This window comes from Callorhinus ursinus, unplaced genomic scaffold (genome assembly GCF_003265705.2).
Source record: "Callorhinus ursinus isolate GAN/ISIS: 27379988/994484 unplaced genomic scaffold, GSC_fseal_2.0 scaffold2, whole genome shotgun sequence".
Taxonomy (NCBI): domain Eukaryota; kingdom Metazoa; phylum Chordata; class Mammalia; order Carnivora; family Otariidae; genus Callorhinus; species Callorhinus ursinus.
Window position 1 is genome coordinate 52,137,808 of NW_027397064.1, and position 21,243 is coordinate 52,159,050.

Here is a 21,243-nt window from a genome sequence, read left to right on the forward strand (position 1 = left end):
TCTCAAGGGAATTGGCTGAAAGAAAACAGCCAATCCCAAATGTTGTTTATTGTGTGATTCATTTATATAATGTTCTTGAAACAACAAAACTTGAGAGATGGAGAACTGGTGTCAGAAGTTAGGGATGATTAGGGGAGGAAATCATTATAAAGGGAGCCATGTGGTGATTGAATAGTCCCTTATCTTGATTGTGGTTGTGGTTACATTAAGCTACACATGTGATAAAATTGCATAGGACTACACATATACACAGACACACAGACACACACACAAGTGCATGTGTAATTGGAGAAATCCAAAACAACTCTGTGGATTGTACGAATGTCAGCTTCCTGGTTTTTATCTTGTTATACAAGATGTTAACTTTGGGGAAGAGAAGACTAGAGAAAAGGAGCATGGAACTTCCCTGTACAATTCTTTTTTTTTTTAAGATTTTATTTATTTATTTGACAGAGAGAGAGACACAGCAAGAGAGGGAACACAAGCAGGGGGAGTGGGAGAGGGAGAAGCAGACTTCCTGCCCAGCAGGGAGCCCGATGCGGGGCTGGATCCCTGGACCCTGGGATCAGGACCTGAACCGAAAGCAGACACTTAACGACTGAGCCACCCAGGCGTCCCTCCCTGTACAATTCTTTGTAATTTTCTTTGAATCGATGATTATTTCAAAATAAAGATGTTAAAAGACAACACAAAACAAAACGAAACTGTTCCGTTGAGGTTTACCTAATTAATTTTCACAGATGGGTGAGTTACTTTTTTTTTAAACAAAAACATCGCTTGTCTAAAACTCCACTTTAAAAAAAGACATTTTTCTTACTGTTGTTCTGCACTGTTCTGTATTTGAGGAGACACAAACATTCAGGCTACAAAATGTCCTTAATATATTCTTATCTTAGATTATTTTAATTTATGTCAAATTATTTTGTTATTAATATATTTATCACATATATTGACTCTAATTATTTCCCTAAGAGGTATAGACACATTTTAGATGAAGACATCTGAGAGCAAGGATGGGCAAGCTCTGACACAGAGGCCCTGCCACCGTTTGTCCCCGAAATTGCCACTATGATATCACTGTCCTTGCCCACTGGCATCCCAGGTTCCCAACACCCTCCCAGGAATCTTGCTGTGCTCTCCCGTTCTCCCTCTCAGAGAGCCCTCAGGAGATGAGAGATAAAACCATGAGTCATGTTGCCAGGCCCTGACTGTGAATGCATTCCATACCCTCCACCTCCTGCAGCTCCTAAACCTGATACAGCTGCCAAAAGTGATTGCTGCTGGTCATGCTGTCCTCCTGCCTGGCTTCTTGTTCTTTGCTGCAAAGTCAAGCTATCTGCGTTTCTGTTGGTCACAACTTCCTAAGTGTTGGCCTTAAAGAATGCCAAATCAGAAAATGGAAGATTCCTTTAGGGAATATCTATTTTAGATTCTTTAAAATAAAACTGATATCATGGATAACCAGCCCCCCGCACAAAAACACACCATTGTAGCCCATGGTGAACGAGTTCTTGTAAAATCTTAGAAAATTCAACTACCCTACGTGTTAGATACTTTGATATGCCCTGTGTTATATATGCCTATTTGCATTTCATGTTTACATGTATGCACATGCCCCTGCACATGCGTAAGTGTGTAAATCCCTCGAAGTCAGGGGCCATTTCCAAGCTTTGTTAGTTCTGTCACTGTGTCGTGCATATATTTGATGTCCCTGTGCTTGATTTCAACTTGAAGACCTTTCTGTTACTCTTCTGCAAATTATTTCTTTTGCCTAAATCATTTCCATTACTTTTTTCCTTGATAGAAAAAGATCCATCCCTGATATTATAGTGACTTCCTCTTTGAGTTGTCCACCCTTTGCAAGTTCTGTCCCAGAATCTGGATTCCTATAAGGGATCTCTGAGCAGTGCTGGGTAAAAACGAAGCTGCTTCATCCCTCCCTACATGTGGTGGCTATTAGTGGATTCTGGGATGACCATTTTTTTTTTAAAGATTTTATTTATTTATTTATTTATTTATTTGAAAGAGAGAGAGAGAAACAGCATGAGAGGGAAGAGGGTCAGAGGGAGAAGCAGGCTCCCCGCTGAGCCAGGAGCCCGATGTGGCACTCGATCCCAGGACTCTGGGATCATGACCTGAGCCGAAAGCAGTCGTTTAACCAACCAAGCCACCCAGGCACCCTGGGGGATTATGGGTTGACCATTTTTAAGGCGGCATATCTACCACATTGCTCAGCTGGTAGGTCACTCCAACCATTCTGTTATTCTAGAGGACAAATAATTCCCCCAATATATTTTTAGACTTGCCTTCTCTGGTGTTTTTACTACACTGCCTGATTCTAGTCTATATTAAATATCAGAGATGGTCATGGCTTCACAAAATATCTAAAATACATTCACTTAACAGATAACTGGAGTATTTGATGTGCCACAGACATAGGTGACTTGTAGTTTACCAGCTGGCTTTGAAACATGTTTTTTTGTATTGCTGATAATTTTTTTTTAAATTTCTGAGAAGTTAGGGATAGAATAATGTATCCTTAGCATCAAGCACAAAGCTTGGATTTGCAGGGATGGGATGGGGCTGACAATAAATAATTGTTAACAAATGAGAGAATGATTTGTGATTTAGGTCTTCCTATAGTCAGCTATAAAGTAAAAAGCTCCCTAAAAGCTGGATATTTTTATTGCTTTTAACTTTTTAGCAACTGAATGATGAAGTTCAGTACATTATAAAAGAATCAGAAGAGTTAAGTGGCAAAGGAGCCCCTATGAAAGAGAAGTCTCAACAACTGAAGGAGCTTATTCATCTCCATCAAACACAGAAAGAGAGAATCCGAGATTACGAGGATATCCTGTACAAGGTGGTCCAATTCCACCAAGTCAAGGAAAAGGTAAGACTTGTCACGGATAGCTGGACAACCCTCACTTTTAAACTATAAAGTTAAAAATAAATTATTGTGTAAAAAAGGCCAAATTTTTTAGTCTGGTATTAGGAGCTTTCCACAATCTGGCCTTTAACTTTTTTCTCACTATGCCTCTATCCTCCCTTATGATCCAGCCAAACTGAGCTCTTCTTTGTCCCTCAAAGATAGTGCACACATTCCTAAGTCCAAGCCTGGACTCTCAGGTGCCATTACCTGACAGATCCTTTTCTCTCCCCTCTACTATTTAAACCCTGTCCCTGCTTCCAACAAACCTATGTCACTTGGAATGTTTTATCTCTCTTCTAAATTTCCAGAACCTTCATTGTTTATTTCACACATTTGTCATTTTTAACATCTTGATTCTTTTTTTTAATATTTTATCTATTTATTTGAGAGAAAGAGTGAGAGAGAGAGAGCAAGAGTAGGGGGAGAGGGAGATGGAGAAGCAGACTCCCTGCTAAGCAGGGAGCCTGATGTGGGGCTTGATCACAGGACCCTGGGATCATGACCTGAGCCAAAGGCAGACTCGTGACTAAGACACGCAGGCACCCCTAGCATCTTGATTCTAAATTACTTCTTCCCCTCAACTCAAGTGTAAGCTCTTCAAGGGAAGAAAACAAATTCTTTTTGTTTTGTTTTTTTGTATCTCAAGTAACTGACAATATGGAGTGCTCAATAGAGTTTTATAATTATTAGCTTCTATTAACAGAAAATGGACATCTATCAATATCCCTTTAAAATAGCCTCTGAATTTACTCAGATCACAAGTCTAAGAGTGTTTTCTTCTTTAATAGAACTGACAGTGTTAATCCCTCAATTTTACCCTACCAATCTGAAGCACTGTAACATTTTTTTGGTCTATAACACTAATAATTATAGATGGGCTTGGCAGCATTTTGACCAGGTAGTAAAATTGGTTATAGCAAGTAGGCTTTTAAAAAAAAATCTATCTTCATAAAAAATAGGAAATCCATGTTAATTGTTAATGTCCTAAATTCCAGCTGGGTCATCTCAACAAATCAAGGGAAATGGAGTTTTTAGAAGAGCCAAAGGATCTGGATGATGCCCACGAAGCCCAGGTTCACCTCAGTCACTTGCAGGAAAAGCAGGCACATATTGATCATCTCCATAAACTGGCCCTTTCCCTGGGAGTGGATGTCATCTCATCAGTGCAACGGCCTGTAAGCAACTTAGAACACCATCACTCACACGTAATTAAAGCTGAGAGTTGGGTACAATATCAAAGAAACCAGGCAGACTGCCTAGTATATGTTAAATTTAAAAATACATTAAACCATTGGGATAGTTATTTGTGGTGAATCTCTACCACCTATAACAAAAGAAAAGACTTTTAAGGAGAAAAATCTGTTTATAAAAGTCTTGTTTAATACATCTATTCTCATGCTAATTAAAATGTAGAATTGTAGAGCTGTGTTGTCTAATATGGATGGCAGTCAGGTTTTTGCATTTGAAATGTGCCTAATGCAACTAAAGAACTAAACTTTTAATTTTATTTATTTTTAATTAATTTAAATTTTAAAACTGACACTCACTGTAATTATGGAAAAACTTTTAAGTACGTTGGGAACAGCTTGCATATGTGAATCCACATTTTAAACTATAAACTATGAAATTTGAATACAGATCAAGTATTTCTGATAGAAGTTGAGCAACAATTAAGAAGTGCTTATAAGTGTGAAATACACGCTAGATTTCAAAGACAGTATAAAAAACTATTAATATTTTTACATGTGTTTACATGTTAAAATGATGATATTTGGTTGAACAAACTATATAATGAAAATGAGTTGCACTTGTTTCTTTTTTTACTTTTTAATATAGCTACTGGAAAATTTTTAATTATTCATGTGGCTCAGGTTATATTTTGATTGGACCTATGCTGCTTTAGCATTTCGGATCTGGAAGGTATCCTAGAGATAATCTAGCCCAGGACACTCATTTTATAAAAGAAGGATCTGAGGCCCAGAGAAGCTGCTTTATCCATAAAAGCCCATAAAGAAGGAGCTTCCTGGCTTCACCAAAGGCTTGGGTACTCGTCACTGGATCTGCTTTATGCCACTGGACTGACCTTAACAAAAGATCCTAAAAAAGAAGAAAATATTTCCAGATCATAATTTTATAAATAACACATTGGACTCTGATTTTTTTTTAAATCCTTCTCCAAATTCCTAATTTGAGGGGAGAAAAGATTGTTTATTCTATCCAATATGTATAACATAAATAAAATAATAATGGCCAATTTTACTTTAAAGCTCATTTACAATCTCCACTAAATGATATGGAATGCAATGAACCTAAAGGTTTTTTTTAATTTTTTAACTGAAAGATATAGAAATACAAAATATCTGTCACTGTTTATAGAATTGGTTTTTACCAAGAAGGAGTTTTCTTTTTAAAGAGTTTTATTTTATTAATAAATTTATTTTAAAAAGAAAGAAAAAAGTAAGATGTGTCACTTTGCACAAATAATATTATAAATTGTTCTCCAGCCCTCATCTGGCCTTGGCCTCAGCAGCCCTCTGTGTTGAGCAGAGATTGGCACACTTGCATAATGAACCTGAGGTTAAGTTCAAGTTGACAGGAAAATTATAGTGCAGAAGCTGAATGTTTCCAATGCATATTTTATGCCTTTTGAAGTAAAAATTATACCTTATAATAAACGGCGTCTCTGAAGAGTTGGGTGTGATAAGCCAATCTTTGAAAACTGAAGTTTCAAGACTAGAGTTGCAATGGTTTGCCTTCCCCAACATGTTGGTGTCTGGCTTCTTTCTGAAATCATTACATTCAAATATGCTTAAGGTAAGGTAAGCCAGGAACCGGTTTTTTAATGTCCTTTATAAGTTTCATAACACAGGTAAATAGCACATTCGTCCCATTGCCATTTCACCCATTCCTTCACTTCCTCTTCTCTTTCATTTTCAGAACTGCTCTAACATTTCTGCAAAGAACCTGCAGCAGCAGCTAGACATCCTTGAGAGGGACCGTGTGAACTGGCGTGCCAAAGCCCAGGAGTGTGAACAGACCCTGACCCGCAGCTTGGAGTACTGCACCACAAGGGACAAGATAAACGAGGTGGGGTGGCAGGGGTGAGAACCGACATTGTCAAAAGCTGCTCTGAACCTAAAGCACGTGTCTCTTGTCTGTACGTGTGCACCCACAATCAGGAGACCTTTTATTCCACCTTGACTTTTCATCCACCAAGTACAGTCTCAGGGCTCTGAAAGTTTGAGTAAATTTCAAGCACACAAGTCAGTATGTTGTCAATGCATAGAAAAACCTAGAATACACTATTGTGGTGTTTTATTTGCTTTCTTTCCCCCCACTCAAGCCTGTACAGCAATTGCTTGCTTGAGTGGATATAGCCCATTAGGGCAGAGAGTGTGATGCCATCCCCATGAAGCCAGCTCCGAATTGCTGAGATTCTATTTAAGTACCATTGACTCATAGTGAAGGGGGGTGCCAAGGGCCAGGGGAGCAGGCTCTTTGCCTCAGAGGCTATAAAGTATTATCACCAAAGTCAAGTGGCTGGTTTCATATTTACTCAAATGGAGTGGCTTCCTGGCAAAACAACTTCTAGAGAAAAAGGAATAACAGATGAAAGTCATCCTCTACATCCATGCACCTGCTCACAAACACATAATTCCACCTCCTCCCCCTCAATTCTATCCAAACCCCAACCCCCAAACATGTAGCAAGCCACAGTAACCCTCCCCTAGTTAAACTTCCCATTTAAATAAACTTATTCTGGGGAGAAAACATAGATCAGCATAGAAAATATAGAACCTGACTTTTGACTGAGAATTGACAGCAGGATACAGAGTACTGTAATGCCAGATTTATCTCCATTCAGAGCAAAATGTTTCAGAGTCCATCAGTCTCAAGTCCATTACAAAAGCGGGTGAAGGAAAAGGAAGTGGTAAACCTTCTCAAACATTTTGTATATGCCCAATTATTTACATAATCTGGGCCCAGCAAGTATCAAATATCAGACAACATTAGCTCAAGGACTCAAGTATGAGTAACTAAACTTGAATGGTGGTCTAGCTCTGAAGTACTCCTTCCTGCAGGCCACACTTTTCTAGACCACGGGCAGGTGCAGGAAGGGAGCAGGGCTGGAAGGAAACTGAGAGGGGCAGAGAACAGGAGAGGCCATGTGGATCCCAGGAGAGAAACAGGAACATCAACGACGACTTTCATTTTAGCTATGTGCCACAGGACTGTAGAGTTGCTGCTCAGAGTCCATGTTCCAGGGATGCATTCTGGGCTAGAGATTCATTCGAGGTTAAACCCAGAGTGTAGCCTACCCTCTATGTCCTCTTCCAGTTTCAGCTAACAATACTTCATTCAGGTCTTATTAAAGAAAACAATATTAAAGAAAACATTATTCTCCCCAAAGCTATAACATTTAGATTTGCAGGCTTGCAAACAATTTTTTTCCTACCTATCCCCAAAGTAATCTTCTTTCTTCCCTTCCTCCTCCTCCCCCTCTCTAATCCCTCCCCCTCTTTTTCTTCTTCTTCCTTCTTCTACTTTGGTAAACTTTTGTTTTGCCAAAAATCTCTCTTGCTGCAGGGATGCACAGCTCTATACTAACTGAAACCACAGGCAGAGGAGGGTAAGGGTTACTCCCAGCTCCCTATATCTCAGTTTCCATCTTCCTGATGTGCTGTGGCTTGTATGGAGTTGGGTCTCCCTGTTCAGGCCTTTCCCACAGTGGTTCTATTTACAGGTTGCCTCGTGATGAGCCTCTGCTGGGAGCCAGCTAGCTGAGATGACAGATGTCCCTTGTAGTCACAGTCGGGACGCCCAAGGATTGTCTGTACCATGAGCAACCAGATACATGTGGGTTTGATTTAGGAATCAGGTATCACTTTAACATGACTTTAAACATTAAGAGAACTAGTCTTCCCACTTGCTTCTACTTCATATCCAACTACTCTTTGATGTAAGTTACAATTTCATATTTAAAGGCTCTTTGAAAATCTTTGGTCCTTTCCTCCTTTTCTTCTTATAGAAATTTAGTAGGCATGTCACAGTGTAGCATGCACACCCTAAACTTTCCAACCACAAGCCTAATGGGAAGATAATCAGAAGGAATATTTTTCACGCACTTTAGTGAAATAAATATACATACACTCTAGTTTGTATTGTGAATATCAGAGTGCAGATGGGTAGATTCCAAGTGGTGATAATATTTATACACCTCGACATTTTTTATATTATCATTATTAATATTTGGCATAGGTACTTAAAACATTATAAAAAATTAAAAGCAATATGTTACACTACTTTTTTTGTATATAAAAACATTAAAGTCAGACACCCCACCAGAGAACTAGAGCAAACATTGCATTTTTTTTGAAGATTTTATTTATTTATTTGAGAGAGAGAGAGAAGAGGGGAGAGAGAAAAGCAGGCACCCCAGCTGAGCAGGGAGCCCGACACAAGGCTTGATCCCAGGACCTTGGGATCATGACCTGAACTAAAGGCAAATACCCAACCGACTAAGCCACCCAGGGAACCCAATGCATTTTATTTTTTAAATTGATTTGGAAACACATTGTTTTGCTTCCAGTGTGCTTCAAGTGCTTCTTGGAAGTTCACAGATTCTGGGTGGAAATAGATTTTGGAAGATCTCGACTTCGACACATCTTCCTTTTTAGGACAAGAAACCGGAGGTGTGTAGGATTTGCATTTGAACAGTGTGCTCTAGGACTGCAAAGCTTCTGTTCCTGGTGTGTTGAGGAGTCAGCTTTGGGCCAAAAGCTCATCTATTGGTCTTCAGTCTTTACTGGGCACCAACACGATGTCACTTGCTAAACTCAGAGTCCCCACTCACTCCCTGCTTTAACGCATTCAACCATGGCATGGTCTGATGCGCCATGTACCCTTCCTCTGTGCTTTCCTCTGCTAGCCTTGTTTTCTGGCATAGCCATGACAAGCTGTTTGGATGCTCTGGTACAATAGCACAGTTCATTCGGTCATTTCAATCAAAATTACTTGTTGATGATGCCCTAACTAACTTTCCTGTTTATAACTGCCCTAGAGGTCCCTAGCAGAGGACTCGGTACCTCAGGGCAAAATAAAGGGAGGTGTTCTAAATGCAATTTTTTTTAATGTGATATGATATTCTTTAAAGACAAAGAACCATGGTTCTGTGCCTTATCTTTAGGTAAAATATTATTTTCTCATTTCATGTACTACATAAGACATAGGAAATTATAAAAATCTCATTTTCTCCATGTCTACCTTCACAGCCTTCAGACTGCCAGATTTCGTGGAGTTTTTTTCTACTCATTTCACACAAAGATACATTTGTATGCATGAATGTTGAATTTTACCATATATTTTCTTGCCTGGCAACATAAATAAACTGTTAATACACAAAGCATTACAGACATTCTCTGTGGTGAGACATGACAGAACATAATTAGCTACTCATTCTTTTACACATCTTCATTTAGAAACGTAATAAGTTAATATCAAGCATGTTTTCTATCTGCAACCTGACCAAAAAAATTACTTTTACATAATGTTAATGGAAATTTGTAACTGGAGTCTCCTTATGGGTCACAATTACTTTGCTGAAAAAAAAAACCAGCAGTGACAAAATTGGGTTGGTACCCATTCTCTCAAAATAAGTTTTGCAAACAGAAGCTTTCATATAATTAGAATACTTTAGCCTGAAATTTTTACACTGTAGCAACATCCTACCCATCGGGAAGGAAGCAGAAAAGGACTTGGTGTATATATAGGTCTATTCCATATGTCGGAGTCTCAGGTTCCAGTTACACAAATTTTTTTGTCAATTTGGATAAGTCGGTCATCTGAGTTCCAGAGATACAAGGCAAATGAGAAGCAGCAAATTAGAACAGGGGAATAGACACCCAACTCATGAAATCGAACTTCCTGACCTCATATAGCACTTTGCTGTTGACAAAATGACCATGGAGAGTCCCCTACTGGCAGGATAAGAGGCAGATAAAGAGTGCCCGGACGGGTCAAACAAGCGGTGGGCAGTATTGTGGTATGGTGCCGGGGATTATCATTTTCCAGATCGATAACCCTAACTCGTCATTTTAAGGAAAAAAACTAAACTATCGTCATTCGACACATATCGCCAATGTGGCTACTGTGTACTAGACCGTGAGCATATAAAATTCTTCAGGGAACGTGGAGCCCAGACTGAATTAAAGCCCGTGGGACTTCAAGTCACAGCCAGTCACAACCAGTCCACACCATGGGTCCATCCAGAGGGTATATAGAAGAGAATAGAGAAGATATATTTGTTCTGAAAATGAACATCCATAGGCATAAAAGGTGTTAAAAGTTTGGTGTTTCACATCTGCAAAGTGACTCTTTTTCCTGAAGAATATAGAGAGCTCTAGTTTAAAATAGTTACCATGTCCAGAAAATAAAACCAACGTAACATGAACACACAGACCTTGCGGGGCGGAGACAATAGCCATTACTGAGACACCATGTCAAATGGAGCCAGCGTCCTCTCTCCGCAGGCTGCCCCACTTCTGCAGCCGCAGCGCTGGCCCTGAGCGCACAAAGATGCGCAGCCGCGTGGTTGCCAAGCACAAGGAGGCCCAGGGAGCCTTGTCCTGAAAGCTCTCCAGCACTTAGGCTGAATAGTCTAGCCATAGTAATTGTAGCAAATCATTCAGGTTGAATTATGAATCTTTGGGTCCTTCCACTTCAAATGCAAGCGTCCTTGGGAGGTGATAATTTGGAAACCTGTTACTGAAAATGAGCATCAGAAAGCTTTTTTCTGGGGCAAAAGGATGAGCAAGAAATGAAGCTCGTGAAGTGGACATGAAGAGAAATGGACTATTTGTTTTGTAGTTTTTCATCTGGCCAAACCTGTGCCATAGTTCCAATGAAGCCTTTCTTTTTTAATTTTTTTAGTAGGCTCCATGCCCAGTGTGGAGCCCAACATGGAGCTTGAACTCAGGACCCTGAGATCAAGACCTGAGCTGATATCAAGAGTCAGACGCTTAACTGAGCCACTCGGGTGCCCGGAGAGGCTTTTTTTTTTTTATGGGTTTCCTTAGTATTAAAATGTCCCATGTCCCTCATGTAAATTGGCTTTGCCAGCACCAGACTCACAATAATACACTCTTATGCCAAAGCAGCCTCAACCAGCTTAGTCAAGACTAAGAATAGCAGTCTAACCCGGTCGTCATCAGCCTCGTTTTGCTTCTGCTTCTTCTCAAAGAAGCTTTGTTCATTCCTAACCCTGAGAGAAGCTCACTGCTCCCTGAGAAATATGGTGAAGATGTTCATTCTGCTGGTTCCAAAAGAACCACAATTTTAAAGTCTTAATTTTATTCCTAAGTATAGCTCTGTTAACTTAGTCTGCTGATTCCATAACAAATATGGAGGAACTGAACAAGTGGAAAGACAGGAAAATCATATTATTCATTAGAAAAAAAATTCCTCCTGGTTTTTTAAAGACTTTTAGAAACTTTGTTAATATGGATTATAACAACATTTCAATTTTTTGAATAGGGTGAACTATCCTGCCCCAGTGTTGGGTGTTTTTTTCTGCTAACGTGTTCTAGTTGAGCAGTTGTCTTGCCATTTCCACTGTTCCCCATTGTTGACAAGCTAACTAAAGTTAGAAACAGCTACAGGAACAATGGTTCCATAGCCAAGCAACCATGGCACTCAGTTCCTTTAAAAAGATGATCACATTGGGGAGGGTATGTGCTATGGTGAGTGCTGTGAATTGTGCAAGACTGTTGAATCACAGATCTGTACTTCTGAAACAAATAACACAACATATTTTAAGAAAAAAGAAAAAGAAGAAGATAACAGGAGAGGAAGAATGAAGGGGAGTAAGCCAGAGGGGGAGACGAACCATGAGAGATGATGGACTCTGAAAAACAAACTGAGGGTTCTAGAGGGGAGGAGGGTAGGGGGATGGGTTAGCCTGGTGATGGGTATTAAAGAAGGCACATTCTGCATGGAGCACTGGGTGTTATGAACAAACAATGAATCATGGAACACTACATCAAAAACTAATGATGTAATATATGGTGATTAACATAACAATAAAAAACTTTAAAAAAATAATATACAAAAAAGATGATCACAAGTTATATAGGGGTTAGATGGGAAGTTAAGTTTTCATGTTGGAATGTGCAGGTAAGAAATTTAGGCATGGTTAGGTTTTTCTGAAAACCTAGTTGCTAAAGGTAGTTCCTTCATGCTACCTTCCACTTGTATCTGCAACAGTCCTAAATTCGAGCTGGGAAAGGCACAAGATTTAAAGTGCATTTCTAGCGGGACCAAAAGAGAAAAGTGCCAGCAACTTTGTCAAAGGAGTTCCTGTGTCAGAAAGAAGCTGATTCCATTTCACATACCCATAGCGCCATGAACTTATATATATCTTATAAATCATTTCTGTGGAAGTGCATACATTCTGAAGCCACAGAAATAAAATTGTGCTCATCATTTATCGGCCTTAAATTTTTTGATCCAAAGCAGATTTAAAATTTCATGGTTTAGAATTACAGTGTTAAGGCTCAGCCTTTCTCCGTTCATCACATAGTTTTCAAATAGAAGTTGATCTTTCCCATTTAAACAAGCAGACGTAACCCAGTGATTATTGACAGAGCCCCTCTTCCTTTCTCTAGACTGAAGTTTGTAATGTGTATCATGTTCCAGTAAGAGAAAAACGAATATAAAATTTTATTTTCCAATGGATACTTATTAATGATAGGACATATATTTTCCCTTTTCTTTTTTCTTTTCTTCTGTTTATTTTTATTAAAAAATTATATTTTTAATTGTAGTAAAATGCACATAACATGAGGTTTACCTCCTTAACCATTTTACAGGTACCGATAATGATATTAAGTACATTCACATTGTTCTACTACCATTACCACTATCCATATCCAGAACTTTTTCTTCATCCCAAACAGAAATTCTGTACCCATGAAACAGTAACTCTCTATTGGGGACATGTTTTTTAATACAAGAATCTGTGGTTTCCTCAGATGTGGTAGTTATTATACCTACAATTGCAGATTATGACTTTGGGAGTCATAAGAGTTCCTGCCCAAGTTTTATGTGAATAACTCCGGATGTAGTCCCTTTATATCTCAATCCCATTTGTCTTTTCCCACTAAAATCAAACATGTTCATATTAAAACACTGAATGTCAAAGAATTTAAATATTAATTGGTTATTTCAAAAGTATACCAAATGAATATGACTTCTCAAATACTTGTGTGAGTTCTAATAGAGAAATAGTTCTCAAATTTTGAAACTATAGTTCTTACCATCTCTTGAGAATGTTACTGATTTATCAGTTTAAATGTTTAATATGGTCTCTGTGGTTGGCTTAATTGGTAGCTTAAAACTAGCATTCAACAATTTCATTTACCATATAAAATAAACAAAACTGATTATGTATAGGTGTGTCAGAGGCAAAAATTGCATCAGCATAATAATTTCCATGTATGCAAGTCTGCTAAGGCCTTTATAGATAATTGTCTCCAAGAAATGTTAAAGATAAGGTAAAGGTTCTGTTACTACAATATGCAGAATTTGAAATAAGCATTTTGAGAAAGCAAATATTTTTTAGGGCCAATATGCTTTTTATGTATTACAAGTCTAAAATCTAGCATGTACATGGCTTTTGTTCCCCTCCAAATAATTTGTTTGCTGTCATTGAAAAGAATTTTAATGTGTTTCTGACTTTTCTTATCATAGCTCAAATTTATCAACCATGACATTGTTCATTTTTTGCTGTTAAATGCTTCCATATAATCTGAGAAGGTTTATGTTTTCTCTGTACTTCTCTTTGCTGATAATATAACAAGAGAGTTGCCTGTCAATATGTTTATCTTTCTTGAATATGGAAAAGGGCACAGAAAGTGGTGTGTTTAATGGGTCTGGACTGCTTAGAGCTTTGGTTCACTGGTAAAGTTGAACTGGGTGTTCTTAGGCTGTCTTAACGCATGCCCTACTCTCGGTTCATCGCCATATGCTCTGTTTATACACAAGTTAGCACTGCCATCAGTGGTGACGCTGTCACTTTACTTTCTGGTTTGGAAAGGCATCTGAAGTTAGTGGCCTATATCTAAGAAGGAAATCTCTCCTGGAAACCGCTCATGAAAAATAATTTTTTAGCTGGATTTGGGCAAGTATTTTTCCTACTAATTCTCATATTGGGTCTCTTCTTTTATCCCACTAATGTCCTTGGTGGTCTGAAGGTCAACCCTTCATTGACCTCTGCAACAGGAACAGCACATGAGAGCCTAATCAATTCATTGCTGATACCGTAAGAGAGCCTCGGGAGGCAGAAGGATCTAGGGCAATGCTAGCACACAGAGAATAGAATGAATGGGAAACATAATGTCAAATAAATACAAATAAGAAAATTAGAGTTGTTGAAAATCTATGATATGTTAAAAACTGTCTTGTTTAGGGCGCCTGGGTGGCTCAGTTGGTTAAGTGACTGACTGCCTTCGGCTCAGGTTGTGATGCTGGAGTCCCGGAATCGCGTCCCGCATCGGGCTCCCTGCTCAGCAGGGAGTCTGCTTCTCCCTCTGACCCTCCTCCCTCTCATGCTCTCTGTCTCTCATTCTCTCTCTCTCTCAAATAAATAAATTAAAAAAATAAATAAATAAAAACTGTCTTGTTTGGAAGCCAAAGGATATTCTGTACTTATAAATCTAATTATAAATTACAAATCAAGGGACGCCTGGGTGGCTCAGTCAGTTAAGCACCCGACTCTTGATTTTGGCTCAGGTCATGATCTCAGGGTCATCAGATGGAGCCCTGCATGGGGCTGTGCACTGGGTGTGGAACCTGCTTAGGATTCTCTCTCTCTCCCTCTCCCTCTACCCCTTCCCTCCCCTCTCTAAAAAATTTACACATCAGAAAGTACAAAGAACAATTCATATTTATATTTTAGGATATGTTTAAATTTGCATTATGTGTTCACTTAGCAGACTTGTTTTCTATTGAAAAATCACTGAATACATTTTGAAGACTATGAATATTTTGAATTGTTAAGATTTTTGAATTTATTACAAGTCAATATTAGTGTCCTCATTTTAAGGAAATCACCTCTTTCTTTTATTGAACTGCAGCTCAAAGAATCATTCAAAGATATCAAAAAGAAATTCAACAATTTAAAGTTTAATTACACCAAGAAAAATGAAAAAGCTCGGAACCTGAAGGCTCTTAAATATCAAATTCAACAAGTTGATGTGCATGCTGAAAAAATACAGGTAAATAGAAAGGGTGGATGGTGTGTCTGTGTGTGTGTGTATGTGCGTGTATGCACTACTACGATTATTACAAAATCAGTTTGCATTTCAATTCTAGATGCCTAACCCTTGGGCTTTTTTGCAGCATTGGGATTCAGAAGGTAGTTTTCTGCGTTTGTAACAGTTAAGTTCCTCATGTAAAATGTATAAGTTAATTTATCTCTTGAGGCAGCTCTAGAATGGATTCTACCAAACCTACCCAGCCTCTCTGCTTCCACTGTTCCCCACAACACACACACGCACATGCACATATACACCTTTTATACACCCCGTTTCCTTTCCTTACGTATGCCTATGTCAGGAACTTCCTCCACTGCTCCCAGAACCCCTTATACTACCTTGATTACCACATGAACCAGCTAGATTATTTGAATATCTTGCCCAGGAGGCAGTGAGCTTCCCGAAGACAAGAAAATATTTTATTTTATGATCATTATCTTTTTTTAAATCATAATATCATTCTCGAAATCTGGAATAGGACCTGGTATATAGTGAATATTCTATATGATTTTAATGATGGATCAATAAACTATGTGGAAGAAAACCCATTCTTTCCAAAATACATTTGTGATCATTATGATTTTAATATATTATCATGGAGAAAGCTGCAAAAATTTTCTCCAAGTTTTTCTCTCAATATGTAATCACCAGCTAGCCTCATAAATAAAAATTGAATCTTATTTTTAAGACTATTTCTTTTTTGCACAGGCTTTGAAAAAGAAAATGGAAAAAGTTGAGAATAAAACTTCTGGTTCTTTCTTAAATTATCCAAATAATAAAGTTAATGTTCTTTTGGAAGCGATGAAGGATTTGCAAAAACATGTGGATGAGTTTGACAAAGTTGTGACAGATTACAAGGTGAATTTGGACCTGACGGAACACCTCCAGGAGATGATAGAAGAGGTATCCTCTTCTTGTTGTAATGGTGTCCATATGTAATGTTTTTAAAAATTGCTCTGCTAATTTAAAACAATGCTACTGCAGTTAATTTTGTCATTAAATTTATGCATCATCCTCCTTTTCATGATTATTGCCTTAGGATAATTTCTTAAAGTAGAATTGCTGGACCAAAGCGGATGAATGTTACAAGGTTTGATTGTATTGTCCAGTTGTTCTTCGTAAAGATTTTACTAATTTACTCTTACCAGCAACATATGAGAATTTCTCGTTTCTCCATAACTCCATCAACTCAAGATGTTTAACCATCATGGAATTATGCTCGCTGCTGGATATCTGTTTAAAATACTCAAAATGACTTATTTATTTCATGGAATTTGAAAATGTTTAGAAAGAAATGTGGTACTGGGATGTTTCAGGTACAAAAATTGTTATTGGTGTTATTTTGTTTTTGTCAAGAGGATAAATGGTAGAGTATGCATAAACTATATGAAATTTGACAAGTTAAAGTTATTATTTGCACACTTCATATTGAAGAAATTCCACACTTGAAGTTCTTTGTGGCCCATTGTTCTGTGATACAAAATGTCTCTTTGCCACAGATGCAGCAGTTTTTAGATTTAACACCGCGCTAAGGAAGATGAAGATGATCATTCTTCTATATCTGATCTATAGGTTTGCTGTGGCCCTGTGGCACTTTTTTAAAGCCAGCTCCTAACAGAGTCATGTGTTTCTATTTCTCACTCATCATAATTGCTCTGGCCTTGGTCAGACACATTCCTTCCATCACAGTTATTTAGTATTTTTGGTGAGAAACTGTCTCAATTCTCCACTGTGCTTTGAAAATATGACTTGAGTACCTTCTATTAAAAAAAAAAAAAAGTCAAATGCTGTTCTTTAGATGATACTTCCTCAATCCATAAACTAAATCTCATTCTTAAAAGAGAATTTCTTTATTAGAGTGTTAATCAGGAAGTACTTTATCCATGTAATGTTAACTATTTCAATTATTTAGGCAGGGTTTGTATGTTTGGGCATTTTTCTTTATGTTTAGCTGATACTTGAGTTCTTTTTCGGGACATATGCTTTTTATATTTCCTGTTCTTGTAAGTCTGCAATGTTCTTAGGAAGTCTATTTCAGGCAAATCTAAGAAGGCAGGAAAATCAAATGAATTTCCATACCTTTATTTTCTTATCTAACTCTAATACCCTAGTGCAGAAGCCTATGATCATATTTTGACATTTTTCTTATCATGACTTAGAAAGTTCAAGCTAATGTGACTATAAAGTTTGAGGAAATTGAAATTTGATACTTCGGTGGTCAAAATGAAGAACTTTAGAAGGATGGTGTCGCTTTAATCTATGCTTTATCCCATTTTAATTTAGTGTCACTTTTGGTGTGAAGATGCAAGCGCCACAGTTGTAAGAGTTGGACAATATTCCACAGAGTGCAAGACAAAGGAAGCTGTGGAAATTCTCCACCAGCAGTTCAATAAGTATATCGTGCCCTCAGTGCCTCAGCAAGAAGAAAGAATTCAGGGTATCAGTGACCTGGCTCAGCGCTTATATGGTGAGGTCTCTTTTTAAAATATCCAGCAATTTGCCGTTGAACAAATCTATAGCGAACCAGACAGCAGAGCATGGCAAGCCCCCAGGGTCCTCACTACGGCAATTATTCAGGCAAGAGACTCAAGATAAGAGCCCATATCTATAAAAGTAAACAGTAGGGAATAGGGGAAGGAGCTTCTACCTGCAGGAGAGGAAGCCTTTGGATTTTAACTATCTTGTGTAAACCCTCCTTCTCTGTTCTCTTTTCTCCCCTATTCCTGTTGATCATCCCCAGGGTAATAAAACCAGAACAATGCTCAGTTTATGGAGACAAAAAAAAAAAAAATCTCATTTTCACGAGGGTGATTTCTGGAAAAACATGCAAAACTCCCATAATACTTTAAGTGGATGTTAAGCTAAGATTGACGTCTACACCCCTCATATTTCTATGAGGGGTGTGGTTTGTGGATTTAAGAAACAAGATGGTTTGGTTAGTGTATTTAAGGAACCATTCCTTTGCCTTCCTCTCCCTTGTGGAATAAACAGGAGAACTCGAATTATCATCTCTCTGGTTCTGCTTTTCTCTTCTCCATGACGAGGAAAGATAATACACTTGTCAGTCTCAGGAGACTTTCTATCTAAAGAAGCCCTCATTTAAGAAACCGTCTAGGTGATGACAGCCCATGGGGGTGCTGAAGAATCAGTTTCACGAATCCCCTGATATCATTCCTGTAGACCAAAGGTAGTTCCCAGTGGCCAGGCAAATCTAGCTCAGAAAGAAGATAGCAATGGGAGGCACAAAATGCTTCAGCTGGCCGCCCACACTGCTGCCAGGTGGGTATTTTCTCACGTGCCATAAAATGCTACATATGGGTAACCATAAAAATGTGTAGAACCATATATACTGTACTACCTAATATTAAATTATTGAGAATAAATTATTAATGCTTTTCCAAGGGAAAAAGATAGAAACATAAAAATAATAAAATATAGATTGAAAAATTAATGAAAACGAATGCGATGTCTCATTCCTACTGTAGTTACTTATAAGTGCACTAAAAAATTGTGAATGCCCTCTGCCTCCACAGCACTGTATGTGGTTCCCTCTATTTTTGTACTTTCCACACTGTAGAAAATTACCTGTTCATCTATCTTCTCAAGTGACCATAAGCTCCTTGAGGGCAAGGGAAGCATGTTTTGTCACTGTTTTTGAGTGCCTATTCAATTTCAGGACACAGTAAGTACTAGTTAAATTCCCCTCCCTTCATGCATATCCTGCATCCTGCTTTGTGTTCCTGGCCCTTATCACCAACTGACAGATTGTATAGTTATTTATTGTCTGGCTTTTACACCAGAGTGTAAGCTGCATGGGAGAAGGGATTTTGCCCCTTAGTTTACTGCTTCATGATACATACTAAAGTGCTTAACAAATACGTGATGAATAAATGAATCATAGACTGAATACCTTGAACAAATAAATAAAAGTCATGAATCTTCATCTGCTCAGTATGGAAGTTATGCAATTTTTAAAATTTGCAATAAGTAAGAAGCTTTAGGAATATTATATTAACTGTTACAGTTCACCCAAGCATCATTGGACCCAGAATTGTCATGCAAATAAATTTATCTCAAAAAAAATTGAGTACCTATTGTGTATGAGGAGGTGTGACTGATATAAAGACAAATAAAACTTAGTTCCTTCCTTCAAGAATCCACAGCCTAGGCCTAGAAGTCATGTTACAGTAAAGGCAGTAAGAAAAGTATGAAAAGTGTGTATTGATTTACTAGGGTTAACATCACAAAATACCACAGACTGGGTGGCTGAAACAGGAGAAATTCATTTCCCCACAGTTCTGGAGGCTGGAAGTCCAAGATGACAAGACCACAGTGCTGACAGGGTTGGTGTCACCTGAGGCTTTTCTCTCTGGCTCGCAGCTGGCGGCCTTCTTGCTGCCTTTTCACATGGGCATCCCTCTGTGCACACGCTCGCCCTGGTGTCTCTCCCTCATCTTATACCGGTGGGATCCAGTCTTACTGGATTAGAGCCCCATCCTCATGGCCTCATTTTAACTTAATCACCTCTTTAGAGATCTTATCTCCAAATGTGGTAACATTCTGAGATACTGGGGATTGAGGCTTCAACATAGGAGTTCTGGAGGAGACACAATTCAGCCCATAACAATGTGAAATATCACTTAGTTTAGACCGTGGGGTCTGTAATCCCGGTTTCAAATCTCTGCTCCTGCAGTTACTGTCTGGGTAACCTGAAGAGGCTCTCTGAGCCTCAGTTGCCTCATTTGTAAAATGCAATAGAGCCTAGAGAATCCAAGGAGAATTACATTAATGCATATAAAGCCATAGTCAAATAATAAATACTCACTACGTGGTAGCTATTTTTATTATTTTATTTATTTTTATTATTTTATTATTTTTTTATTATTCCAGTAGAGAGAGATAAAATCTACATGGGCAAGATTAAGAACATATCACAAAGATACTGGTATTTGAAGTAGACAGTAGGGGAGTGAGGGAAGGGCATTTTTGGTCCAGGAGAGAATATTCAGTGGCTGTGGGGAAGAGTCGCTGGTGCACTTTGACCAGAGACTAAATATGTGAGGGAACTACGGTGATATACATTTGGGAGAAGCACCTTGGAACCATTTCTGAATGCATAAATGAAGAATTGACAATGTTCTGAACAGGAAACGACTGATTAGAGTGGTGCTTTAAGAATATTAACATAGCAACATGATTTAGGTTACATAAAAGTGACAAGGTATAGCAAATGTAACCATTTTTCTGGGGTAACTGTTTTTTCAAAAAATGCCTTCGTTCATTTATTTATCTACTCAACAAGTATTGATTAAGCAGTTACTATCTACCAGCCTCTACACCAGACACTGGGGAGGTGAATTAATACCTGGGATTTTTTTTTTCTGCTAGGGATTTGACCTCAAAAATAGTTTTTTGTCCCTTCTCCTCCCCAGGTTTTGAAGAAGGGCAGAAATATGCTGAGAAAATAGTAGCAAAACACAAAGAGGTTCTTGAATCTATCACTGAATTATGTGTCTCTCTCACAGAGCTTGAAGAAAAGCTGAAGGTAATTTCTTCTTCCCAGAATATGTATTTTCAAGTGACATAAATAAAAACATGTTGATAAGTGTCTTCTAGTGCAAAGATGTTCTAATAGAAATTCTCAAGGGACATAATGTGCGCATTTGTTTCACAGCTTTCTAACATAATTATCTGGGTGTTTCTGATAATTAATTCTGTTTCTTTTCCATCACTGCAGAGAAAAATATTGCTGGGAATGAGGGCTAAACACAATTAAGGTGTCTCATTTACATTTTCATGGATCACATCCTAAAGGATAAATGTGTGCCATTAAAATCAAAGTAAAGTCTGTATTAAGTAGCCTTATGTTTTCATTCCCAAATAATAAATGGAAGGTTTTTTTTTTTCCTTCCAAATTGTGGCCCCAGAGAAAATAAAACTAAATCTTCAGGTATTATATTCACTGAATATTTAGCTTCATGGAAGTATTAAACTAATCAT

At 38.1% G+C, this 21,243-nt stretch overlaps 1 protein-coding gene across 2 annotated transcripts in view; it reads left to right on the top strand.

The window, feature by feature from the left end:
• Positions 1 to 21,243, top strand: part of CCDC141 (coiled-coil domain containing 141) — a 208,389-nt gene that overhangs the window by 162,008 nt on the left and 25,138 nt on the right. For both annotated transcript variants that reach the window (XM_025849253.2, XM_073881808.1), the window contains exons 17-23: positions 2,705 to 2,893; positions 3,928 to 4,107; positions 5,870 to 6,019; positions 15,064 to 15,204; positions 15,952 to 16,146; positions 17,527 to 17,710; positions 20,676 to 20,788. In XM_025849253.2, the coding sequence (XP_025705038.2) occupies positions 2,705 to 2,893; positions 3,928 to 4,107; positions 5,870 to 6,019; positions 15,064 to 15,204; positions 15,952 to 16,146; positions 17,527 to 17,710; positions 20,676 to 20,788 (1,152 nt within the window). The remainder of the gene's footprint in view (positions 1 to 2,704; positions 2,894 to 3,927; positions 4,108 to 5,869; positions 6,020 to 15,063; positions 15,205 to 15,951; positions 16,147 to 17,526; positions 17,711 to 20,675; positions 20,789 to 21,243) is intronic.